This window comes from Sus scrofa, chromosome 6 (assembly GCF_000003025.6).
Source record: "Sus scrofa isolate TJ Tabasco breed Duroc chromosome 6, Sscrofa11.1, whole genome shotgun sequence".
In the NCBI taxonomy this organism is placed as follows: Eukaryota; Metazoa; Chordata; class Mammalia; order Artiodactyla; family Suidae; genus Sus; species Sus scrofa.
In genome coordinates, this window is record NC_010448.4 from 17,965,883 (window position 1) to 17,987,623 (window position 21,741).

The 21,741-nt window shown below is 41.7% G+C and overlaps 1 protein-coding gene across 1 annotated transcript in view; it reads right to left on the minus strand.

The window, feature by feature from the left end:
• Positions 1 to 21,741, minus strand: part of TANGO6 (transport and golgi organization 6 homolog) — a 201,506-nt gene that overhangs the window by 95,833 nt on the left and 83,932 nt on the right. Inside the window, 1 exon segment of the mRNA XM_021093875.1 lies at positions 19,080 to 19,137. Within this exon segment, the coding sequence (XP_020949534.1) occupies positions 19,080 to 19,137 (58 nt within the window).

Consider the following 21,741-nt stretch of genomic DNA (forward strand, 5'->3'; position numbering starts at 1 on the left):
TCTTACATTTTCAAGTATTTTTCAGCGTCACTGCATAAATTTTACTTTCTGTGGGACTCCAAGGTCAGAGGAAGGAGAAACAGTCTGTATACTGCCTCCCCTACAAACAGGCTAATCCTCCTCTTGGGTCTAGTTGGGCTTCATACGGGCTGCTTTGTTCTTAATAGGTGTATTTATTTACATTTATCTTTATGTGGAAAAGGGAAGAAGTAATGTTAATGAGATTTATGGGGTAACTTTAACTTGAGATGCTGTTGACGTTAGTGATGACTGAGGAACCATACAAAAGAAATCAAAACTCTGTATGTGAGTGAGTTTTGGTTTTCGACTAGTGATTCTCAAACACCGCCACTTCCACATCTGCATGGGCTACTGCAAGCCCCTTCAATCCCTTATCCTACTACCCTCTCCAAATAAATAAAATAAAACCCAAACCAGCACCAAAGAGCTGGGAATCCACCTTGTCAGGACTGCCTCTATCGGCACAATACAGAACTGAGCTGAGAAAACCGAACCTCAAGAATATGATGACCAAGGAAGGGCTCTGCTGTGGTTAAGGACACATGACAAAGTTGTCCTAGTGCTGACTGAAGGTGTAAGTGAGGAAGGAGGGGAAAGGAACCAGCAATCACTGCTGCTTTGAGAGTAATCCCGCCCTACACTTTCAGGGGAACTGGCATCACAGCTGATTATGGATGACAAAGAAGCAGGATGCTACTCATTCTCTTGTATTTACGAAGCTTTCAAAGAGTGAAAAACCCTGTATGTTAACATCCTCTTTATGCTCTCAAAAGAAACATTTACTGATACTATGACAAGCGAGCCTTCTGATGTCCCAGCAAACAGTAAGTGGTTGTCTTTCAGCTGAATCCAGGGAAGAAAATAAAGCAGTCTCAAGGACCCCCAGCGAGGTGGTGCCAGTAGAGGAAGTACCCCCTGAACTTCGGGTTCACTTTTTTCCTAAGTTGTCTACCGGCATTTCACCTCAAACCTATGCAAAGAGAAGCTGCAGAATCAGCAAAGCTGACTGATAGGTCAGGTTCTCACTAGCTCTGAGAAAGCCAGAGCCTCCCAGGGGAGCGGTCACCTGGCCTGACGCTCTAACAAGACGGGGCTGATCTCTCACATGCACCGGTGTCTTAAGGCTCAGAGACCTGCTCTGTGCTTCAGGTACCAAGCACTGATACAGACAGGACAGAAACTCTCCTAAATTCTCCATTTCTGCCTTACTTAAGCGAAGCAGATGTCCTGATGAAATGATTAGGCAAGTCTCTGTGACAGGTACTCTGGGCTAGGACTGGCTTAGAAAAGGTGATTGCTGTGAAAGGTAGGGTCAAGGTAGTTACCGTGACCTGCAGGACTTAAACGGTAGTTTCACATGGAAACCAGGCAGAGCTACTATAAACTGCCCTGATGAAATGCACGTATACATATAAACACCTTGTCTACAATTTCGGTCAGTGACCAGACCTAATCATGGACCTTTCAGGGGTCTACCTGGGCCTCAGGTTGAAATCTCTGTGCTAGGTAGGGCACCTATAAATAGAGGGGAAAGGAGAAGCCTTGAAAAACTGCTTCCACAATCAAAAGAACATGACCTTTTCTCCCCAGTGATATATAAATAAGACAGGCCACTGGAAAAGATTCAATTACTACAGAAAAGCATAAAGAAGAAAATAAATACCCATGGATGTGTGGAAGGATTGAGGAATGAAGGTTATTGGGGGGGGGTCTGTTTCTTTTTAGGATAATGAAAATATTCTAAAATGGATAGATGCGTAACTCTGAACATATTAAAAGCTATAATATTATACAGTTAAAAAGGGCGAAGAGTATGGTATGTGAATATCTCAATAAAGCTGTCTTCAAAAAATCACTGAAATCTGAAAAAAACATAAGCATTTCAGGGCCCTCTCATCTGTACACCATTCCTTGAAAAAGTACACAAGCACACAAGCACACATACATACATACACTGTGTTTATAGTAGACAACTGCGTTTTATTTAACAATTTTCTTTTTTTGTTGTCTTTTTGCCATTTTTTGGGCCGTACCCGCGGCATATGGAGGTTCCCAAGCTAGGGATCGAATCGGAGCTGTAGCCACTGGTCTACGCCAGAGCCACAGCAACACGGGATCTGAGCCGTGTTTGCAACCTATACCACAGCTCATGGCAACGCCGGATCCTTAACCCACTGAGCGAGGCCAGGGATCGAACTCACAACCTCATGGTTCCTAGTAGGATTTGTTAACCACTGAGCCACAATGGAAACTCCCAATTTTCTTTTTTATGGGAGGATGAGTGGGGCTTATTCCCCCAGATGGCTTGGCTTTCATACTAGATCATTTGAGATGAAAACTTTAATAGTATTACCTAGGATGGAGTAATGTAAAGGATTCTTTTCAATTTTACTTCCATTAAAAAGAAAAGAAAAGGAGTTAAATTTTAAAAATGCATGGAGTTCCCGTGGCAGCTCAGCAGAAACAAACCTGAATAGCATCAGTAAGGCCACAAGTTCGATTTCTGGCCTCCCTCAGTGGGTTAAGGATCCGACATTGCTGTGAGCTGTGGGGTGGCTTGCAGAGGCAGCTCAGATCTGGTGTGGCTGTGGTGCAGGCCAGTAGCTATAGCTCCAATTCGACCCCTAGCCTGGGAACCTACATATACCGCATGTGTGGCCCTAAAAAGACCAAAAAAATTAAAAAATAAAAAAAGCAAATCAGTTATATATAGAGTATACAGAAGTAATCTGCAGCTATGGCATAAATTACTATGTGCCAGGTACTAAGTGTTACAGATGTAATAGGACAGTGCCTGTCCAGAGAGAGACAAATTAGACAACAATTACAAGACAGTGTGGTTAGTACAGCATGTTTGGGTGTAATGAAAACACAGTATGAGCTATGTAGCAGAAACATGAGGTTCTTCACTGCGGGTCGCCCTGGGGACCAAGGGCCATGTCTGTCATTATTCACATGTGGACAAAATTTCATGGACTTTTTTTGGCCAGAACTGGTATAGGCACTTAACTCCCATTTATATGCTTAGGGTAGATTTCCCAAAGAAAATGAATTGGCTCCAAGGCTATAAACATTTTCAGAGCTGCATTAAAAAATGTTCCAGGGAGTTCCCGTCGTGGCGCAGTGGTTAACGAATCCGACTAGGAACCATGAGGTTGCGGGTTTGGTCCCTGCCCTTGCTCAGTGGGTTAACGATCCGGCGTTGCCGTGAGCTGTGGTGTAGGTTGCAGACGCGGTTCGGATCCAGCGTTGCTGTGGCTCTGGCGTAGGCCGATGGCCACAGCTCTGATTCGACCCCTAGCTTGGGCACCTCCATATGCCGCGGGAGCAGCCCAAAGAAATAGCAAAAAGACAAAAAAAAAAAAAAAAAAAAAAAAGTTCCAATTAATTTTCCTACCAAGAGTGGTCAAGCGTGCCAATTTCACCTGCAATTAGCTAGCACCAGATATTTCCATCAAAAAAAGAAAATTTGTGGGGTTTTTTTTTTTTTTTTGTCTTTTTAAAGTGAGAATTGCAACAATTTAAATTTCTTATTTATTTATTTATTGGGCCACACCCGTGGCATATGGAGGTTCCCAGGCTAGGAGGTCAAACTGGAGCTATAGCTGCTGGTCTACACCACAGCCACAGCCACGCAGGATCTGAGCCACATCTGTGACCTACACCAGTGGTCACGGCAATGCCAGATCCTTAACCCACTGAGAGAGGCCAGGGATCGAACCTGCAACCTCATGGTTCCTAGTTGGGTTCATTTCCACTGTGCCATGACAGGAACTCCTGTTTTTTGAAATGGCACAAAAAATTGTACTTTATTATTATTATTATTATTTTTGCTTTTTAAGGCTGGGCCTGCTGCATATGGAAGTTCCCAGGCTAGGGGGTGAATCGGAGCTGCACCTGCCAGGCTACACCAATGCCAAAGCAACGCAAGACCTAAACCCCATCTGCGACCTACACCATAGCTCATGGCAACGCAAGATCTTTAACCCACTGAGTAAGGCCAGGAATTGAACCCGCATCCTCATGAACTAGTTCATAACCTGCTAAGCTACAATGGAAACTTCCTCATTATTATTTTAATCTACATTTCTTTGCCTATCAGAAAAGTTTCTCAAAATTTTACTATTTGTATTACCCTACCATGAATTGCCTATTTTTAAAAAAAATTTCTTTTTATTTTTGGCTGTGCCTGTGGCATGTGGAAGTTCCCAGGCCAGGGATCAAAACAGCGTCACAGCAGTGGCAATGCTGGATCCTTAACCTGCTGTACCACAAGGGAACTCCTTTGCCTATTTTTCTTAATCACTTACATGCTAAAGATTTTTCTTATTAATCACTATGATCTCTTTATGTAGCAAAGGCTTTAACTGCTTGTTCTTTTTTTAAAAAAAAGTTTATTGAGACATAATTCACATACTATACAATTCACTCTTTTAATGTATATGATTCATTAGTTTTTAGTATATTCACATAGTTGTGCAACCATCACCACCATCTAATTCCAGAAGATTTTCATCACTCCAAAGAAACCTCCTACCTATTAGCAGTTACTTTCTTTTTCTGCCCAGATTCCCTGCTCTAGGCAACCATAAATCTATTTCCTGACTGTATAGCTCTGTTTGTCCTTCTTGTTGCAAATCTTTTTTCTTTAATTATACTTTGCATTTTAATTAAGGTTAAATTGTTTTCAACATGAATGAGTTTTAAACTTTTAAGAGATTAAACCTATCACTCTTTCCTCTTTGACTTCTCCATCCAGAGACTAAATACTGTCTTTCTGTGCGCGGTCTGCATCACGTCTTCCTTTCCACCTCCTGGTTCATGAATTCTCTCTTAGCTGTGTCTGCTGCAAAACCCATTCACTGGACTTTAAATTTTAGTTATTCTACTTTTTATCTTTAGACATACTTGGCTTATTACATATTTGGTTTATTTTTCAAATCTGCCACACTAGTTTTGGTTGTTCCCTATCCCTGAAGATATTTTTAAGCTTATCTTGTTTTCTTTGCGTATAATAAGCTTGGTTACGTAATAATTTGTGTGATAAGTCCAACATCTAAAGTCTTCTGGGACCTTGTTTTCTCGTGCTTGGTTATTTTGTGACTATATTCTAGTTACTGTACATAATTAAATGTACAGTAATTATTAACAATTATGGGAGGAAGAATGGGGAGTCACCACTTACCGGTTAAGAGGTTCTGTGTGGGGTGATGAAAAAGTTTTGGAAATTGCAGTGACACAACATTGTGGATATATTTAATGCCACTATACTGTACATTTTTAAATGGTTAGAATAGCAAATTTTATGTTAAATATTACAATATAATTTTTTAATTATTTAAAATTTTAAAATAAAGGTATAAATTTAAAAAAATTATTGTGAGGATTCTTTGGGGTCTAGGATGAAGGTGCCTTCTTCTTAAGAGATATACTGTTGCTCTTATAAGACATCCACAGATACTACAGTATATAAACATTTTAAATTATAATTCCCAGCTTGAACTTTCCTGAATCCCAATAATGCAAATCTGTAGGAGAGGGAGAACATTTGGTGATAACAACCTCTGGTGACAAGACAATCGCTGGGGATGAGCTGAAGGGGTACCATTTTAATATATGATTCATCTGAAGGTGTCTTCCTTTGGGGTCTAGCTCAATGTTGGAGGTCTTCTTTCAGACTGCCCACTTCAAGTTGGGTCTGGGCTTTTGTTTTTGATCTTCAAGACCATAAAACTAAAACTTAGTTTCAGCAAATGCCCCCAGGGCAAGTGCAGGTTCTTAAGCTAGGTTCACCTTTTAGGGGCTGACTTTTCTCTTAAGATGTTGGCTTGGTAGTTCACTGCTTTCTTACTAGCTCTTTTATACTTCTAAAGTCTCTCTCTCTCTCTCTTTTTTTTCTTTTTTCTTTTTTGGCTGCTTCCATGGCATATGGGAGTTCCAGGCCAGGGATGAAATTTGAGCCAGAGCTGCGACTTACACCACAGCTGCAGCAACACTGGATCCTTAACACAATGTGCTGGGCCAGGGATTGAACAGGTGCCTCCACAGAGACAAGCCTGATTGTTAACCCATTGCACCACAGTGGGAATTCCCTTTTAAAGTGTTTTAAATAGGTTACCCTGCATAAAAGTTGTTTTAGCTGAGCTATCGCATTTAGCTGAGATATCACACCATTATTGCAGATGGAAGACAGAAATGTATTTTCTAGATTTTTGTCTAGTTTGAATGTATGATTTCATGTTTGAATGCATCTGACAATATGGCGCATACTGAAGTTTCTTTGTTAGTAGTCAGCATAGGAGATTTTCCATGTATCAAATCTGTCATCCTAAAGAAGCGTCTTCACTCCAGTGCCTTTCCTTGCCACTGCTGTCTCACTGAGCTTAACCTGAAGTTATTCTCACATTTTCATGTACAATTTTTGACCCATTGACCTAACTGATCCCCTCAGGCACCTAGTAAGTGTTACATGTAACAGCTTCTAATACAAATTGGTGAAAGATCAAACACATGGTACCACTAGAGAATCATCAAGAGGAGCAGAGCAGGGTGACTCTATGAGCTATCCTTTCCTTTGTATGTCCCTGTTATGAATAGTACCTGGATAGACACATCTGCACGAAACTGAGCTGCGGATTTAACCATTTGGTGGCTCAATTGCAAGATGAGAAATAATGGATATGTTCAATTTTATCTAATTAGTATTCCCCAACTTAGTAATGTTGCAAACTGAATCACTTCACAAGCTAAATATAGAAAAGTTACTATTATGGTCTGGTTTCTAAGCAACCATTTCATTAAGAAAAGCTCCACTGGGGAAAAACATCTGTTTGTCAGTAAGGTTTCTGCTGTGACCATATGTAATTTCATGGCGCAAAAGCCATGGTCACCCTGCGCCTTAGTAATCCCTAGTTGTGAAAGGGTCAGCCAGGGGTACTACCACAGAGGGAGCCGTCTGTTTCAACCTGTGTTAGTCCCTGAAACTTGCTATCATCAAACAATTCAGTTTTCCTGAACAGTCACATAATTTAAAAACTATTATCTTCTCATTTTAAAATCAATAAATGTTTGTACTAGAAAATGTGAAAAATATAAGAAAAAAGGGACAAAGAAGAAAATAAAATTCACTTGAGGTTTTTTTCTTTCTTTCTTTTTTTTTTTTTTTTGGCCTGAAGCATGTGGAAGTTCCTGGGCCAGGGATCGAATCTGTGCCACAGCTGTAACCAGAGCCAGAGCAGTGACAACACCAGATTCTTAACCCATTGAACCATGAGAGAACTCCAAAACACTTGAGTTTTTGATGGCTTCATGTTAGATCTCATTTGAAAAAATGGACTCTGATGCTAATAAAAATTATTTGAAAAACACTGACCTAAAATAACTGCATGTGGTTTTACCTTTGTCATCTGCAATAAGAACATTTTTCTAAGGTTAGGGTCTATGTTGGACTGAGTTCAGAAATTTGGAGAGATAGCCAGACATAGTCATTGCTTTTCATGAAAACAGGCCTAAAAAGAGACAGCAATCTCTGAGAGGGGTGAGTGTCACATGACTTATCACATATGGCATGGGTTATAAAACTTCCTTGATAAGTCAGGTAGATGGCCTAAGACAGTGATTTTTCAAACACTGATTTTTTTTTTAAAGCAGCAGAACCTTGTTTCTGCATGATATTTTTAGAGGAGGCTTGATGAAAGAACAAAAAAAAGAGCCTATCCAGGGGTTCTCTTGTGACACAGTGAGTTAAGGACCTGGCATTGTCATTGCAGTGGCTTAGATTGCTGCTGTGGTATGGGTTCGATCCACATGCCACAGGTACGTGGAAAAAAAAAAAAAATCGAGAGCCTACCCAGCACACCTGTTCTTCACTGATCCTCAGGGTCCTCTGGAACAGAGACATTCACTTCACATGGTCTGTCCTGTTTGTGGGCTCCTTCCCCGGCACAGCACTGCTACTTTGCTGTTCCCTCAGACTGGACCACCGTTCCCTCCCTTCTTTATTAGGTTAATTTCTAAATCATCTATCCGATCTCAGCTTACCGATCACTTCCTCCTGCATAGGCTCTGTATCACTGTACACCTTTTCTTCATAGCACCTGTCAAAGCCACACTTCATGTTTATGTGTGGGATTTTTTTTTTTTTTTTTTTTTTTTGGCCATGCCCAGAGCATGCACAAGTTCCCAGACCAGGATCAAACCCACATCACGGCAGGGACCCAAGCCACAGTAGTGGCAATGCCAGATCCTTAACCTGCTAGGCCACCAGGAGAGTCCAGTTTTTTGATTAGTACGTGTTCCTCCAACCTCAGATTATACATTCCACTGAGGCAGGCCTGACTGATTTTCCAGAGCACTGTACTGAGCACAGTGCCCTCGCTCGTAGCAGGTCTGCAATAAATACTTGTTGAAGAAACGAACATTTAAAACCATTAAGAAAAAAAAATCAACACCCAAAGATACTTTACAAGTCCTTCTGTAGCTGTCTAAAGTTAGGCTGCCAATAATGGAAAACAAAAGTTGGCCCTAAAGTCCAGAAGTGCTTCTGAAACAGTCTTCTCCTAAGAAAGAAAACCTCAGCAGTCATGCCCTGGCAGGTGGATGGGAGAGATGACCTAATTAGGTCTCTGGTAGTTCAGAGTCTGCCGTCCATTCCCTGAGGCTCAGTTCATTCCCAACCTTCTGGCCTCCTCCAGGACTGCAGGTTCCACAAGGTCAGGCAACAAAACCAAGTGCACAAGTCTAATGTAAAAACCTACAAATGAGTGGCCCAAACTGTACAGACACCACTGAAGCGCACTTTGCCACCCTGCCCAAGATCTTGACGTGACCAGAGGCGGAAGTGGATGCTTCCATCAGTTAGAAATGTTAAACTCATGATTCAGCAACAAAAGGAACTATGTCAGGGTTAATAAAAAATATAATTGGGCTTATTAAGTGTGTGAACAGCTTCAAGGATCATCTTAATCACATCTGGTGAGACGAGGAATGTTAATTTGTATTTGAAAGGAAGGGTAAGGTAAGTGCTCTCGTTTGGGAGGGAAAAGCAAGAGCAAAGGGAGCCTCCAGCCATTGCCTCAAAGTAGTTCTAGTAAAACGGATCGATTCCTTAGAGTAAAGGAATGGTGCACTTAGAGCTAAGCCTAACGAGGAGCTTGCTATTTTAGTTGTGAGCTCTCTTGCTACTTTATCTTCCTTAAGGTGTCTTCAGATTCCAACTTTACTAAAGAAAAGGTGGCTCCAGGGCAAAATTTAAAGAGCTGTTCTGCAGCAAAGGTACTTGTATCTTATTAATAGCTTGTAAAGTAGACATTTAAACTGACTTTTTATCCCAAGGTATCTCACAAGTGCCTTACAGGTACTGAATCCTGCCTTTGTGACAGCTAGCTGACATGAATAGGAGGTGAAGAACTGGAAATGAGCCCTGGAAATCAAGAAATTAAGAAGTATTTAATTGCTTAGCAGAAAATGTCAAGATCCACTGGTCCCATGGCTTAATGTTATTGTGTGCAAGAGCAGAGGCCATGGTTGAGAAAGGTGGGGAAGTAGAATGGCGAACAGAGGGAAGTACAGAGACGTCTAAGGCCTCGGCTCTGGAGTTGATGCCAGACTCCATCACTCGCTCACTGGTTGGCCTTTTACTGGTCACAACCTTTCACCTTTAGTTTCTTTGTCTGAAAAATGGGGAGATAAAGAAATTGGCTCTTACAGGGTTGTGCTGAGAAGTAAATAACATAAGTTACATCTGCCATGTGGCTGGTGCTCAAGAAGTATGTCTGAAAATACCAACGAAGGAAATAAAATAACCATCAACACGCACGAAGCTTTCAAATCCAGGCAGCTCTCACCGAGATATTACAGGTAGACTGGCAGCAACAAGCCTTTAAAGCCCTCCTGGAGCCCAGACACAAAAGCTCAGAGGCCTTGTCTTGGATTCCGAAAAGGCCGGCGTCCCCCTTCTGCCCACAGACCAGCTGACCTGCGGATCCTCCCTTTGCACTCGCCTGCTCCTGAACACCTCCCTGCGCTGGCTTGTCTTTCGGTCTCCGCCCCTCACTCCATCTCCACACATCCAAATGCTACCCATTCCTAGTCACAGTCCCAAGAGCTCCACGAACAACTACTGCTCTGGATTTTCCAAGTTTATTTTTTAATTAACTGATTATTTTATTTTATTTTTTGCTTTTTAGGGCTGCACCTGTGGCATATGGAAGTTTCCAGGCTAGGGGTCAAAGCTAGAGCTGCTGGCTACAGCCATAGCCACAGGGGATCCGAGCCACTTCAACCTACACCACGGTTCATGGCTCACAGCAACGCCGGATCTTAACCTACTGAGTGAGGCCAGGGATCAAACCTGCGTCCTCACGGATAAGGGGTTGGGTTCATTTCCACTGAGCCACAACAGGAACGCCTCTTTTTTTTATTTTTAAAAGGGCATAATTCACTGATCTTTAGTATACTTACAAAGTTGTGCAATGGTCACCACCATCGAATTCCAAAACATTTCATCATCTCCCCAAAGAAAGTTCATACCCATTATCAGTCCCTCCCCATTTCTCCTTCTTCCCACTCTCTGGAAACTGCAGATCTGCCTCCTGTCTCTATAGATTTGCCTTTTCCTGACTTCTCATACAAAATGTGGCCTTTTGCGTATGGCTCCTTTCACTTACTATGTTTTTTTGTTTTCCTGCTGTGCTGGGCTAGGGATCAAACCTTCGACCCAGCGTTCCCAAGATGCTGCCAATCCCACTGCACCACAGCGGGAACTTCTCACTAAGTTCTGAAGGCTCGTCCACTTTGTAGTATTAATCAGAACTCCATTCTTTTTTATTGCTAAATGATATTCCACTGAATAGACAGACCATATATAATTTATCCATTCATCAGGTGATAGATAGGTTGTTTCTACTTTTTGGCTGTTATGAATAATGCTGCTATGAGCATCACATATATGCATATGTTTTCATTTTTCTTGGGTGTATATGTCCAAGTGGAACTAGTGGGTCATGTGGTAACTATGTTTAACCTCTTGAGAACTGCCAGACTGTTTTGCAGAGAAGCTGCACCATTTTACATTTCTTCCAAAAGTTTATCAGGGTTTCATTTCTACACAGCCTCTTTTTTTTTTTTTTTTTTTTTTTTTTTGCTTTTTAGGGCTGTGCTGCAGCACATGGAAGTTCCCAGGCTAGGGGTTGAAACACAGATACAGCTGCTGGCCTGCACCACAGCCACAGCAACGTGGGATCCCAACTATGTCTGCAAGCTACACCATAGCTCATGGCAACAAAGCATCCCTGAGCCACTGAGTGAGGCCAGGGATCAAACCTGCATCTTCATCGATACTAGTCAGATTCATTTCCTCTGCACCACAATGGGACTCCCATACTATTTTTATTTATTTATTTATTTGTCTTTTTGCCTTTTTTAGGGCCGCTCCCGCGGCATGGGGAAGTTCCCAGGCTAGGGGTCTAATCAGAGCCACAGCAACACGGGACTCGAGCCACGTCTGCAATCTACACCACAGCTCACGGCAACACCGGATCCTTAACCCACTGAGCAAGGGCAGGGATCGAACCCGCAACCTCATGGTTCCTAGTCGGATTCGTTAACCACTGCACCACAATGGGAACTCCCTCCCTATATTATTTTAAAGCAAGGAATTTTAAAATGTAATTTACTAGCATCAGAAATGAAATATCAAGTTCTATATAGGAATCTACATGTTACCTAATCCACAATCTCAGTAAACTGTATAAATCCCCAGATTTATTTCTGAAGGCTCTTTCCTAACGCTCCTTTAAAAAGATGCTGATGTCTCCTGTGCTGAAAGCAGTAAGGACCAGCAGAGGGAAGGAGGGCAGGCAGTGTGAGGTAACATACATATTCTTCTAATGGAAGATGAGTTTCAAAGATACACACAGAGTGCTTCAAATAATAATACTGTACTCACCGCCAAATGAGCAAAACTACCCACGTGCAAATCAACCAACCATTAGATCAGCATATTATTATTATTAAGCTCTGGAAAGAGTTCGTTTGTCGTGAAACCATTTCTCATAGGCAGACCTGGTTGTCCTATACCTAAGACCATCTGGAAACCCAGCCTTGTGCCTTAGGAAAAGGAACAGCTATTTTAGGATGAATTATTTTCCCCTGTGGCAAGAGCACAGTCTTCAGAGTTGGGCTGACACTTTGTATCTGTGTCACTTTGGGCCACTTATTTAACCTCTTTGAGCCTCAGTTCCCTCATCAGTAAGATAGAGATTAAAATTCCTAATTTGTAGAGTTACTATGACTGACATACAAGTGGTGACTTCTATAAAACTTACTTCTATCTCTTATGTGGCGATTATTCTGGGAAATCTTAGAAAGTGAAAATAACTAAACTTGAAGTAGCTGGTTATCTTTTATTCACAGTAAAAGTACTAAGCTGCTGAAGAAGCTGATGAAAATCTCAATGTGTCAATCTTCAGGAAGTGTGCCCAGTTTCTTGGGTTAGAACATGATGGTAGATAGTATTAAAGAAAAAAAAAGAACATGTGTGTATGTGTGGCTGGGTCACTTTGCTGTACAGCAGAAATTGAAGCGACATTATAAATGAACAATACTTTAATTTTAAAATCTTAAAATTTTTTATTATAGTTGATTTACATTGTTCTGTTAATTTCTGCTGTACAGCAGTTTCCTTGTGGTGCAGTGGAAATGAATCTGACTAGGAACCATGAGGTTGAGGGTTTGATCCCTGGCTTCGCTCAGTGGGTTAAGGATCCGGCATTGCCATGAGCTGTGGTGTAGGTCACAGATGTAGCTCGGACCCTGCGTTGCTGTGGCTGTGGCATAAGTCAGCAGCTGCAGCTCCAATTTGACCCCTGCCCTGGGAACTTCCAATGCCATGGGTATGGCCCTAAAAAGACAAAAAAAAAAAAAAAAAAAAAAAAAAAAAAAAAAAAGAAGAAGAAGAAGAAGAAAAAAAAGAAAGAGAAAAAGAAAAATGCAATCTCTGACTTGGGAGAGAAGAGGAGGCATGAATATTCATTACAGTGTTACCCATAATACCTTAAAAATGAAACAACTCAAATGTCTATCAACTGATGAATGGATAAACAAAATGTGGTTAATCAATACAATGGAGTATTACTCAGCCACAAAATGGAAAGAGGTCCTGATACTTGTTACCTTACAAATGCAAACATTATGCCAGGTGAAAAGAGCCAGACACAAAAGTCCATACACTGTACGACTCTATACTATGAAAAGTCCAGAACAGGCAAATCCACAGCGAAAAAATGCAGCTTAGGGCTTCCCAGGGGCTTGGGAGAATGAAGAACAGCAGCTGATAGAGGGTTTCTTTTTGAGATGATGAAAAATTCTAAAATTAGATAGTGGTGAGGCTGCCCAGATCTCTAAATTACTAGAAACCACCAAGTTTGTATGTATAAGTATTAAATGTGAATTTTAGGTGTATAGGCTATTACTCAAATAAGAAGTTTAAAAAATGGGGATATGGCCTATTTGCCAGAACTACTTCAAGAATTTACTGAGCTAGCATATACGAGAGACATTTACTAAATGCTCATTTGTTAATTAGGTGCTACAGACACCAGGTCTGGACACAAAAGAAATCTCATTTCAAGGACCTAAATGGAGATAGTAAACTTCACAGGGAGACCTTCCAAATTTCAATGCCTGATCCAATTAGATGCTCCTTCAAGGGATGGAACTGTTTAGGGTTAATGGCTGCCCAACTTACTTTATTTGAAGTAGGAATCTGAGAGTGAGATAGGGAGTTCAGCCTCTCTCTCTGACAAGTTAAGACTTGTAATCCTGCTCGGTTTGAAACTCTGTAAAAGTAATTTCACCTTGTATCCACCTTCCTCCCTTTCAGGCCTTCTGCCTTCCCTCCCCTTGGCTCTTCTGCCAGAAATGAAAACTCTTCTGTGAAAGGAAGAGGGTAGAAGAGCTAGTGCAATTTGCTCAGGCACGTCGAGATGTGTAGATTCTCTTCAGTCCACACACTGGCATATGCTTTCACCTCCCAGGCTTGGCTCCGAGCCTGGGGTTTCTTTTTTTCAATGAGCCTAGTAGTTTCATCCAAAGATTCTTTTGACACTGATGAGGATCACTTGGATCCCTGAAATGCATCTATCACTGGTGTTGCTTTCAAAATGTTCTTTAAATAATTGAAAGTGCCTGAGAGGACACATGAGCAGACCACAGTATGATAAACAACTTGATTATTATATCTTATTTGAAGAACATCGCATATTTATCACACTCATTACTGTACATCTATTTCAAGACTGAAATGTGAAAAATGCTTGAAACAGCAAATACACATTATGGACCCTAAAGGACATATTTTAACTCCTATTTTGGAAAAGAGAAGACTTCTACTTTTTATCTTATACACTCTGCTGTCATTTAAATATTTTTCAAACAATAAGAATGAATTAATTTGTGTACTAACAATGAAGAGAAAACAATGAGAAAGGAATATACAAGGCATCCAAGCAGGAGAGACACTTAAAGGGCACAGTCTAAGATTAAGTTCTCTATTTATAAACTCTGGATTGTAACTGGAACTAGGCAATTTGTATATAATTCCTTGCCTGAAGAAGTTGCTACTGAGTATCTGAGAGCAGCTGCCATGAGAACTAAATCAACCATCACTCTCTCAGTGGGACTAAAAGGAGATGAAGTCTTTACTATAATTAAAATTTAACTCATAGGAATTTAGTTTTCAGCCTGTCCTGATGTACAGATAATATGTATTGATTCCTGCCTCAGGTATCAATAAGTACCTGTGAATTAGTGAGTTTGTTTAACTCCCCTCTGCTCTGTCTCTTGAGTGTAAAAAAAGTTGGTGAGAAATTACAAAAGAAATGCAAAATATCAATAAAGTGGAGTTCCGGCTGTGGCACAGTGGATTACCAATCTAACTGCAGCGGCTCGCGTCGCTGCAGGGGTATGGGTTCGATTCCCAGCCTGGCGTGGTACGTTAAAGATCAGGTGTTGCCGCAGCTGTGGTGTAGGTGGCAGCTGTGGTTCAGATTTGCTATCTGGCCTGGGAACTTCCATACCCCTTGAGTGGGGACATAAAAAATAAAATAAAGTAAGTAAAGGATACGTTGTAGCCATTTCAAATGGCAGCCTAGAAAAGGAAGACTTGAAACACACATAGGCACACACCTATACACTCACACACACACTCCCAAAACTAATGCTACTACTCAGGAGCCCCCTTCGTGGCTCAGCGGAAATGAATTTAACTAGAGGACGCAGATTGGATCCCTGGCCTCGCTCAGTGGGTTAAGGACCCCATGTTGCGGGTGAGCTGTGGTGCGGGTCACAGACTTGACTCAGATCTGGCATTGCTGTGCCTGTGGCATAGCCCAGTGGCTACAGCTCCGATTCGACCCCTAGCCTGGGAACCTCCATATGCCGCAGGTGTGGCCCTAAAAAAAGAAAGAAAAAAAACCTAATGCTTCTCAAACCACAACCAAGCCCCCTGGTTCTACTGAACATTTACATGTGGGCTGGTCTTGTCTGATTGGGAATCCAGAAAGCCTTGGCTCTGGAGTTTTAAGCCTGAGCAATTGACATTGGCAATGCAGGTGGGAAAATTCAGCTCTTTCCTTTCTTAATGGGAAATGCACCTAAGGCTCTGGCCTTTAACTGCATGTTACAAACACCAAAAACATCAATTAATTCAAACCTGTCCATCGCAGGGAGCTGAGAACAGAAATTACACCTCTACCTCCCATGTTCAACTCCAAATTAGCTACTAACTGATTAGCATGCCAATTAAGAGTAGTAAAAACAAACACAGAACCAAGTTGTGATTTTTATAGCGGACCCTAGAGGCTAATGAGCTCAGTGGGTTAATCAGCTAAGAAGTTTACTCCAAACAGCAATGTTGCCATATGAGAATGACACACCACCCTTTCCCGAAAATTGTCAAAAAAAAAAAAAAAAAATCACCAGGAAACATCTCCTTGACAGTATCAGCTTCCTGGAAAAAGTAGAGGATGACTGGTTTTCTGAGACTTATTAATTATCAGCATTTTAGTTCCTGCCTCACTGATTATTTGATTTCCATAAGTGCCATTCATTGTCATGTGGCTTCCTGAGCCCTACGGGGCCCTCAGGCTTATCTCAAAGCCTGGTCTCTGGGACCTCTTGGCTGTCAGTAGTTACTTTCACTCTTGACACCCTCTACTCTTTTGCTCTCACCTACCTGCCCTTTGACCTCTGTGAGTGGGTATTTTGTCTCCTTTGAAGAATTTCTTTTTGCTTTTTAACTATCATGAAACTCATTGTGAAAGTGTTTTGTATAGAGTAGGTGCACAGTAGATATTTGCTGAATAAAGGATGAACACCAAGCTCAGGCCTTCATCGCTGTGTATTTTCCCCTCTGACCTCTGTCTTATTAAGTTTCAACTCCATGTCTGCATAGAGCATACACCAAGAGGTAAGCAGCCCATAAGGAGCCTTTGTGCTCATATAGATCCTTGCTGGAAGGACTGCGCTACTGGCTTCAATTCTTCACCCTCCCTGCATCCCCGTCCTTTGCTGGGTGACTTGGCAGTCTGTCCCACTAAAGAGACAGAGTGTATTTTTCTGTTCCTTGACAAATGGGTTGGGCTCTGTTGCTTCAAGTGGCAGAAGGAGGCAACAGTGACAGGTTGCCAGTTCCAAGCTTAGGAAAAGGCCTCTTGAGTTGATTCCTGCTCTCCTACACTTCTACCATCACCACGCAGAGAGGCCCTGGGAGGCCCTGGACCGGGGACGATCAGGAACAGGTGCAGCAGGGCTGCCAAGGCCCACAGACGTGAAGGGAGAGGCAAGGCTGCCCAGCAAGCCCAGCTAGGTCCGCTGAGCCCAGGGGTCTACAAATGCAGGAGCAGTAATCAACTCCACTTGGTGTTTTAAGCTAGTGATTGTTGGCGTAACCTGTTATGTAGCAGTAACCACCTGATAGAATCCACCTACTCAAGTTTTAGCTTTGAGAAATTACACATACCACCACCTAGCAATCTAACAAGACAAACAGTAGTGATGACAACATTAAAATCCTAACATACACTGAACAATTACTATGCACTAGGCACTTTCAAGGTATTAACTCATTTAATCCTAATGTTAGCCCCTCTTTATAAACTTTTAGTAATAGAATAGTTTTAGGTTTACAGATTTATTGGAAAGATGCATAGAGAGTTCCCATATACGGCATACCCAGTTGCCCCTATTATTTTTATGTTAGCATGGTACACTGTCACAAGTAATGAAATTAGAGTGACATTCTTCATTATCAACTAAAGTCCAAAATTTACTCAAGATTCTTAGTTTTTCCCTAATGTCCTTTTTCTGTTCCAGGAGCCCATCACATTACTTATTTATTTATTTATTTATTTTGTCTTTTTAGGGCCGTACCTGTGGCATATGGAGGTTCCCAGGCTAGTGATCTAATCAGAGCTGTTGCTGCCGGCCTACACCACATCACAGCAACGCGGGATCCGAGCCGGGTCTGCAACCTACACTACAGCTCATAGCAACGCCGGATCCTTAACCCACTGAGCGAGGCCAGGGATCGAACCCACAACCTCATGGTTCCTAGTCGGATTTGTTTCCGCTGTGCCATGATGGGAACTCCCCATCCACATTATTATATTTAATTATAAGTAAAAACTGACAGTTTTATCCCTCTCCTTATTAAATTTCATTTCATTATTTTTTTGGCAACAGCTTTACTGAGATATAATTTGCATACCATAAAACTCACCAATTTAAATATATAATTCAAAGTTCCCGAACATACCAAAAGGGTTGTGCAACCATCACCACAGTTTGAGAATGTTTACATTACCCCAAAAGGAAACCCTGCACCCTTCAGCTATTACCTCCCAATACTCTCCTTTCCCCCCAGCCCTAAACAAATCTACTTTATGTCTCTATGAATTTCCCTATTCTGACGTTTTATATACAGGAACCACATAACATGTGATTTTTACGTCACGAGCTATAGTGTTTTCAAGGTTCATTCACACTGTAACATGTTTCGGTATTTCCTCAATTGTTTTTGGCTGAATAATATGCCATTGTATGTATACACCCCGTTTTGTCCAACCATTCGTCAAATGCTGGACATCTGGGTCATTTCCACCTTTTGGCTACTATGAACACTCATGTTCAAGTTTCTGTATGGACATGTTTCCACTTCCCTTGGGTGAAGACCTACAGGGAAAATCTCTGGGTCAACTGACAACTCAACGTTGATCATTCGGAGGAACTGCCAGACTGTTTTCTAAAGTAGTTGTACGATTTTAAACTCCTACTTGCCTCCCTTTTATAGATGAGAAACTGAAGCCCAGAGGATTAAATCATTTGCCGGTGTTCATCAGCTGAGAAGCAGGGGAAGCGGCAGTGCAGCCTGGGCAGCCCCCTCCAGGCCCCAGCTCCTGACACCTGTACCACACGGACGGAGCCAAGAGAAACTATAGGTTAACTCTGCCTTCTCACCACGTGTGCAACTCACCCTCTTGGGAGGGTGCCTAATTCTCTACACCCCTTTCATGAAGCCTCTCTCTAGATTTGAAGGCCACAAATTAATGGAGATGGGAAGAACAATAAAGAATCACAAAAGACAAACGAAATTATTGCAAAAACATTTTGAGGAAGAAAGAGTACATATTCTGAGATTCTTCAGCTTAAAGAGAGAGCCCAGATGCACAGGGACAGAATCAAGTACCTGAAAGGCCAAGGTAATAAGAGCTCATGTGTGAGCCACCCTTTACCTCCTTGAATTACAGGAAATGGGATTTCATCCATAGCGTAGTAAATACAAATGAAGGTTCCCCCATCATTATGAGATTATAAGGCCCCTTTAGGACCCCTCCAGGAATATCATTACCATGACTTAAATCAAGTCCTAGATAGGAGGCAGGAAGATGGACAAAATGACCAGCAATTTGTGGCTCTATGATGTTAGAGATTTTGTGCAAAGATATGTGATATAATCCTTGGTCCACAGATTCAAAGTCCTTTATCTAGAACTAGCTTACCCTGAATAGCAGACAGGTATACAAAGGTGTCTTCATGTTCCAAGTTCTCCAAGAAAACCTGGAACCACAAAATATAGGGTTAGGGTTAGGGTTACGATTCACAAAGATCAAGCAAGATTTAAGAACCCCTTAGAGTGGTGTCAAAAGACCAGTAAAACTGGAGTTCCCATCATGGCTCAGTGGTTAATGAACCCGACTAGCAACCATGAGGATGCGGGTTTGATCCCTGGCCTCGTTCAGTGGGTTAAGGATCCAGCGTTGCCGTGAGCTGTGGCATAGGTTGCAGATGCAGCTCGGATCTGGCATTGCTGTGGCTGTGGCGTAAGCCAGCAGCTACAGCTCCGGTTCAACTCCTAGCCTGGGAACCTCCATATGCCATGAGTTTGGCACTTAAAAAATAAAGACAGAAGACAAAGAAAAAAGAATAGTATGAGTGACTCACTTTGTTGTAAACATGATGCTAATACAACACTGTAAATCAATTATACCCCAATAATTTTTTTAAAAAAGGAAAATTAAAAAAACAGAGATAATAGGAGTTCCTGTCGTGGCTCAATGGTTAACAAACCTGACTAGTATCCATGAGGAAGTGGGTTCAATCCCTGGCCTGGTTCAGTGGGTTAAGGATCTGGCGTTGTCATGAGCTGTGGTGTAGGTCACAGACTTGGCTTGCATCCCGAGTTGCTGTGGCTGTGGTGTACAGCAAATCGGGATCCTCTCCAATTTGACCCCTAGCCTGAGAACCTCCATATGCCTCAGATGTAGCCCTAAAAAAAAGACACAAGACAAAAAAATAAAACAGAGATAACAAAAAAAGAAACTGTGGAATATTTATAAGAAAATAATAAAGCAATGAAATAAATGGCTAAAAAAAGAATAAATGCTTTTCTTCCTCTTTGTTGTGGCTAGACATTGGTCTAACTTTAGAATCTTGTGAGGGAAACAGCATATATATTTGAAGTCTCATTTTTATAATAGTTAAAAAGGGTAGCAATTGGGGGAGCTACTTCTCAAAGTTGTCAGGTATGCACCAAGACCTGGAAACCAAAATCTGGACGCGCAATCCCCAACATCTTTTCCACTACAGCCCATGAGAGAGCCAGCCCACTCTTAGTTACGACATGACAGATCCCAACACACAAGAGGCCAGGTTTGGGGTCATGTCCAATTAATGGTATATCTGCTATAACTTGACCCTTTTCTCTTGTACTCAGAAAGCGTATGGAAATGCAAGTGTCAGACAGAGATGTTATTGTTAGGATAACTTGAATCTGTTCTAATTTATTCTAAAAAATCTTTTGCAAATTTTAGCACTTCAATTGACATCAGTAACCAATTACTCTAACACATCTTATAATTTCAGAACCCACAAGAGCATGTCAACTGCAGTGGGTCTTGTTTATCTAGAAGATACAATGGTGACATGTTAGGTTTAGGCCCTAACTAACATGAGGGCCAGAGAAAGACAGTGGCCACGTGCCCGTGTCCCTCCTGCTTGGTGTCTAGAAGACGGGGGTGGTCTGTTGTATACAGAGTGATGCGTCCTTTGCTGGCACAGCAATTCGTGATATCAGCTTGATACTCCTGGTTCCCACAACTGCAGCATGTGAGGGATGCCTGAGGTTATTTAAGATGGTCAGGTTGGGAGGAGCATGACTGGAGTAAGAGAAGCTTAATCCAGGGTAGTGGGCATGGCAATAAAGAGACAGGTTCGAAAGACTTCTGGGGAAAAGAAGTGACAGGACTTAATGACCAGTTATGAACAACCAATGAAGGTTAAATTACTTAAAGAAAATTCCAAAGACGTGCATAGCATTCATCATCTACATAGATGTATGAAGGGCTATTTTTAGTGACTACTCAAAGGCGGTAGATAATTTGAGGTTTTCAGCAACATTTCAATGACAGCAAATCCTTAGCACATTTCTGTGACGTGGTTTTCTCGTCTACAAAACGGGGATAATATTAGTATGTCAGTTGTTGCAAGAATCAGAGATCACGTCTAAAAGGCAAGAGACCCGGCTCAGTAAACGGAAGTTATCACTCTACTACTGGTTCTAGTACTTTAGTGACTAAAAGTAACTGTTTCCGATCAGAATCATAATTCTTGATCTAATGGCTAGAGCATATAGAAAAGATAATAGGTTTAAAAAAAAGATAATAGGTAATAACAGTTACGATAATGAACCTTTACTGGGTGCTCATTATGTGCCTGTCATTTAATTAGTCCTTTGCATGGATTATTTTATTTTAAACCTTTCAACATAAAGTGGGTCTAATTATTATTATCCTCACTCTACAGATGGACACTGAGGCACAGAAAGTTTAACTTGTCCAAGAAACTGACCTGTGATTTGATTAGTCATCTTCAGACCCTCTGCTCTTAGTCTCTAACCCGTACTGGGGTCAGAACAATTTCCACAAAAGAGAAAAGATCCCCAACTAAGCATACATATTCTCCCACATACATTGATGGTACACAGAACAGCTTTTTCCACCGTGATGGAGGGAGAAGAGGGGAGGAGACCCAATTCTGCCCAAAGCCCCTCTTGAAAGGGGCCCAGAGAAAACAGGTGGCTTATGTAGGCTGGGTCACAGTGTTTAAAGTGGCCTTATTTACCAGAAAGGTACTTTACCGCCACTGGGAATCTGCCCATGTTCT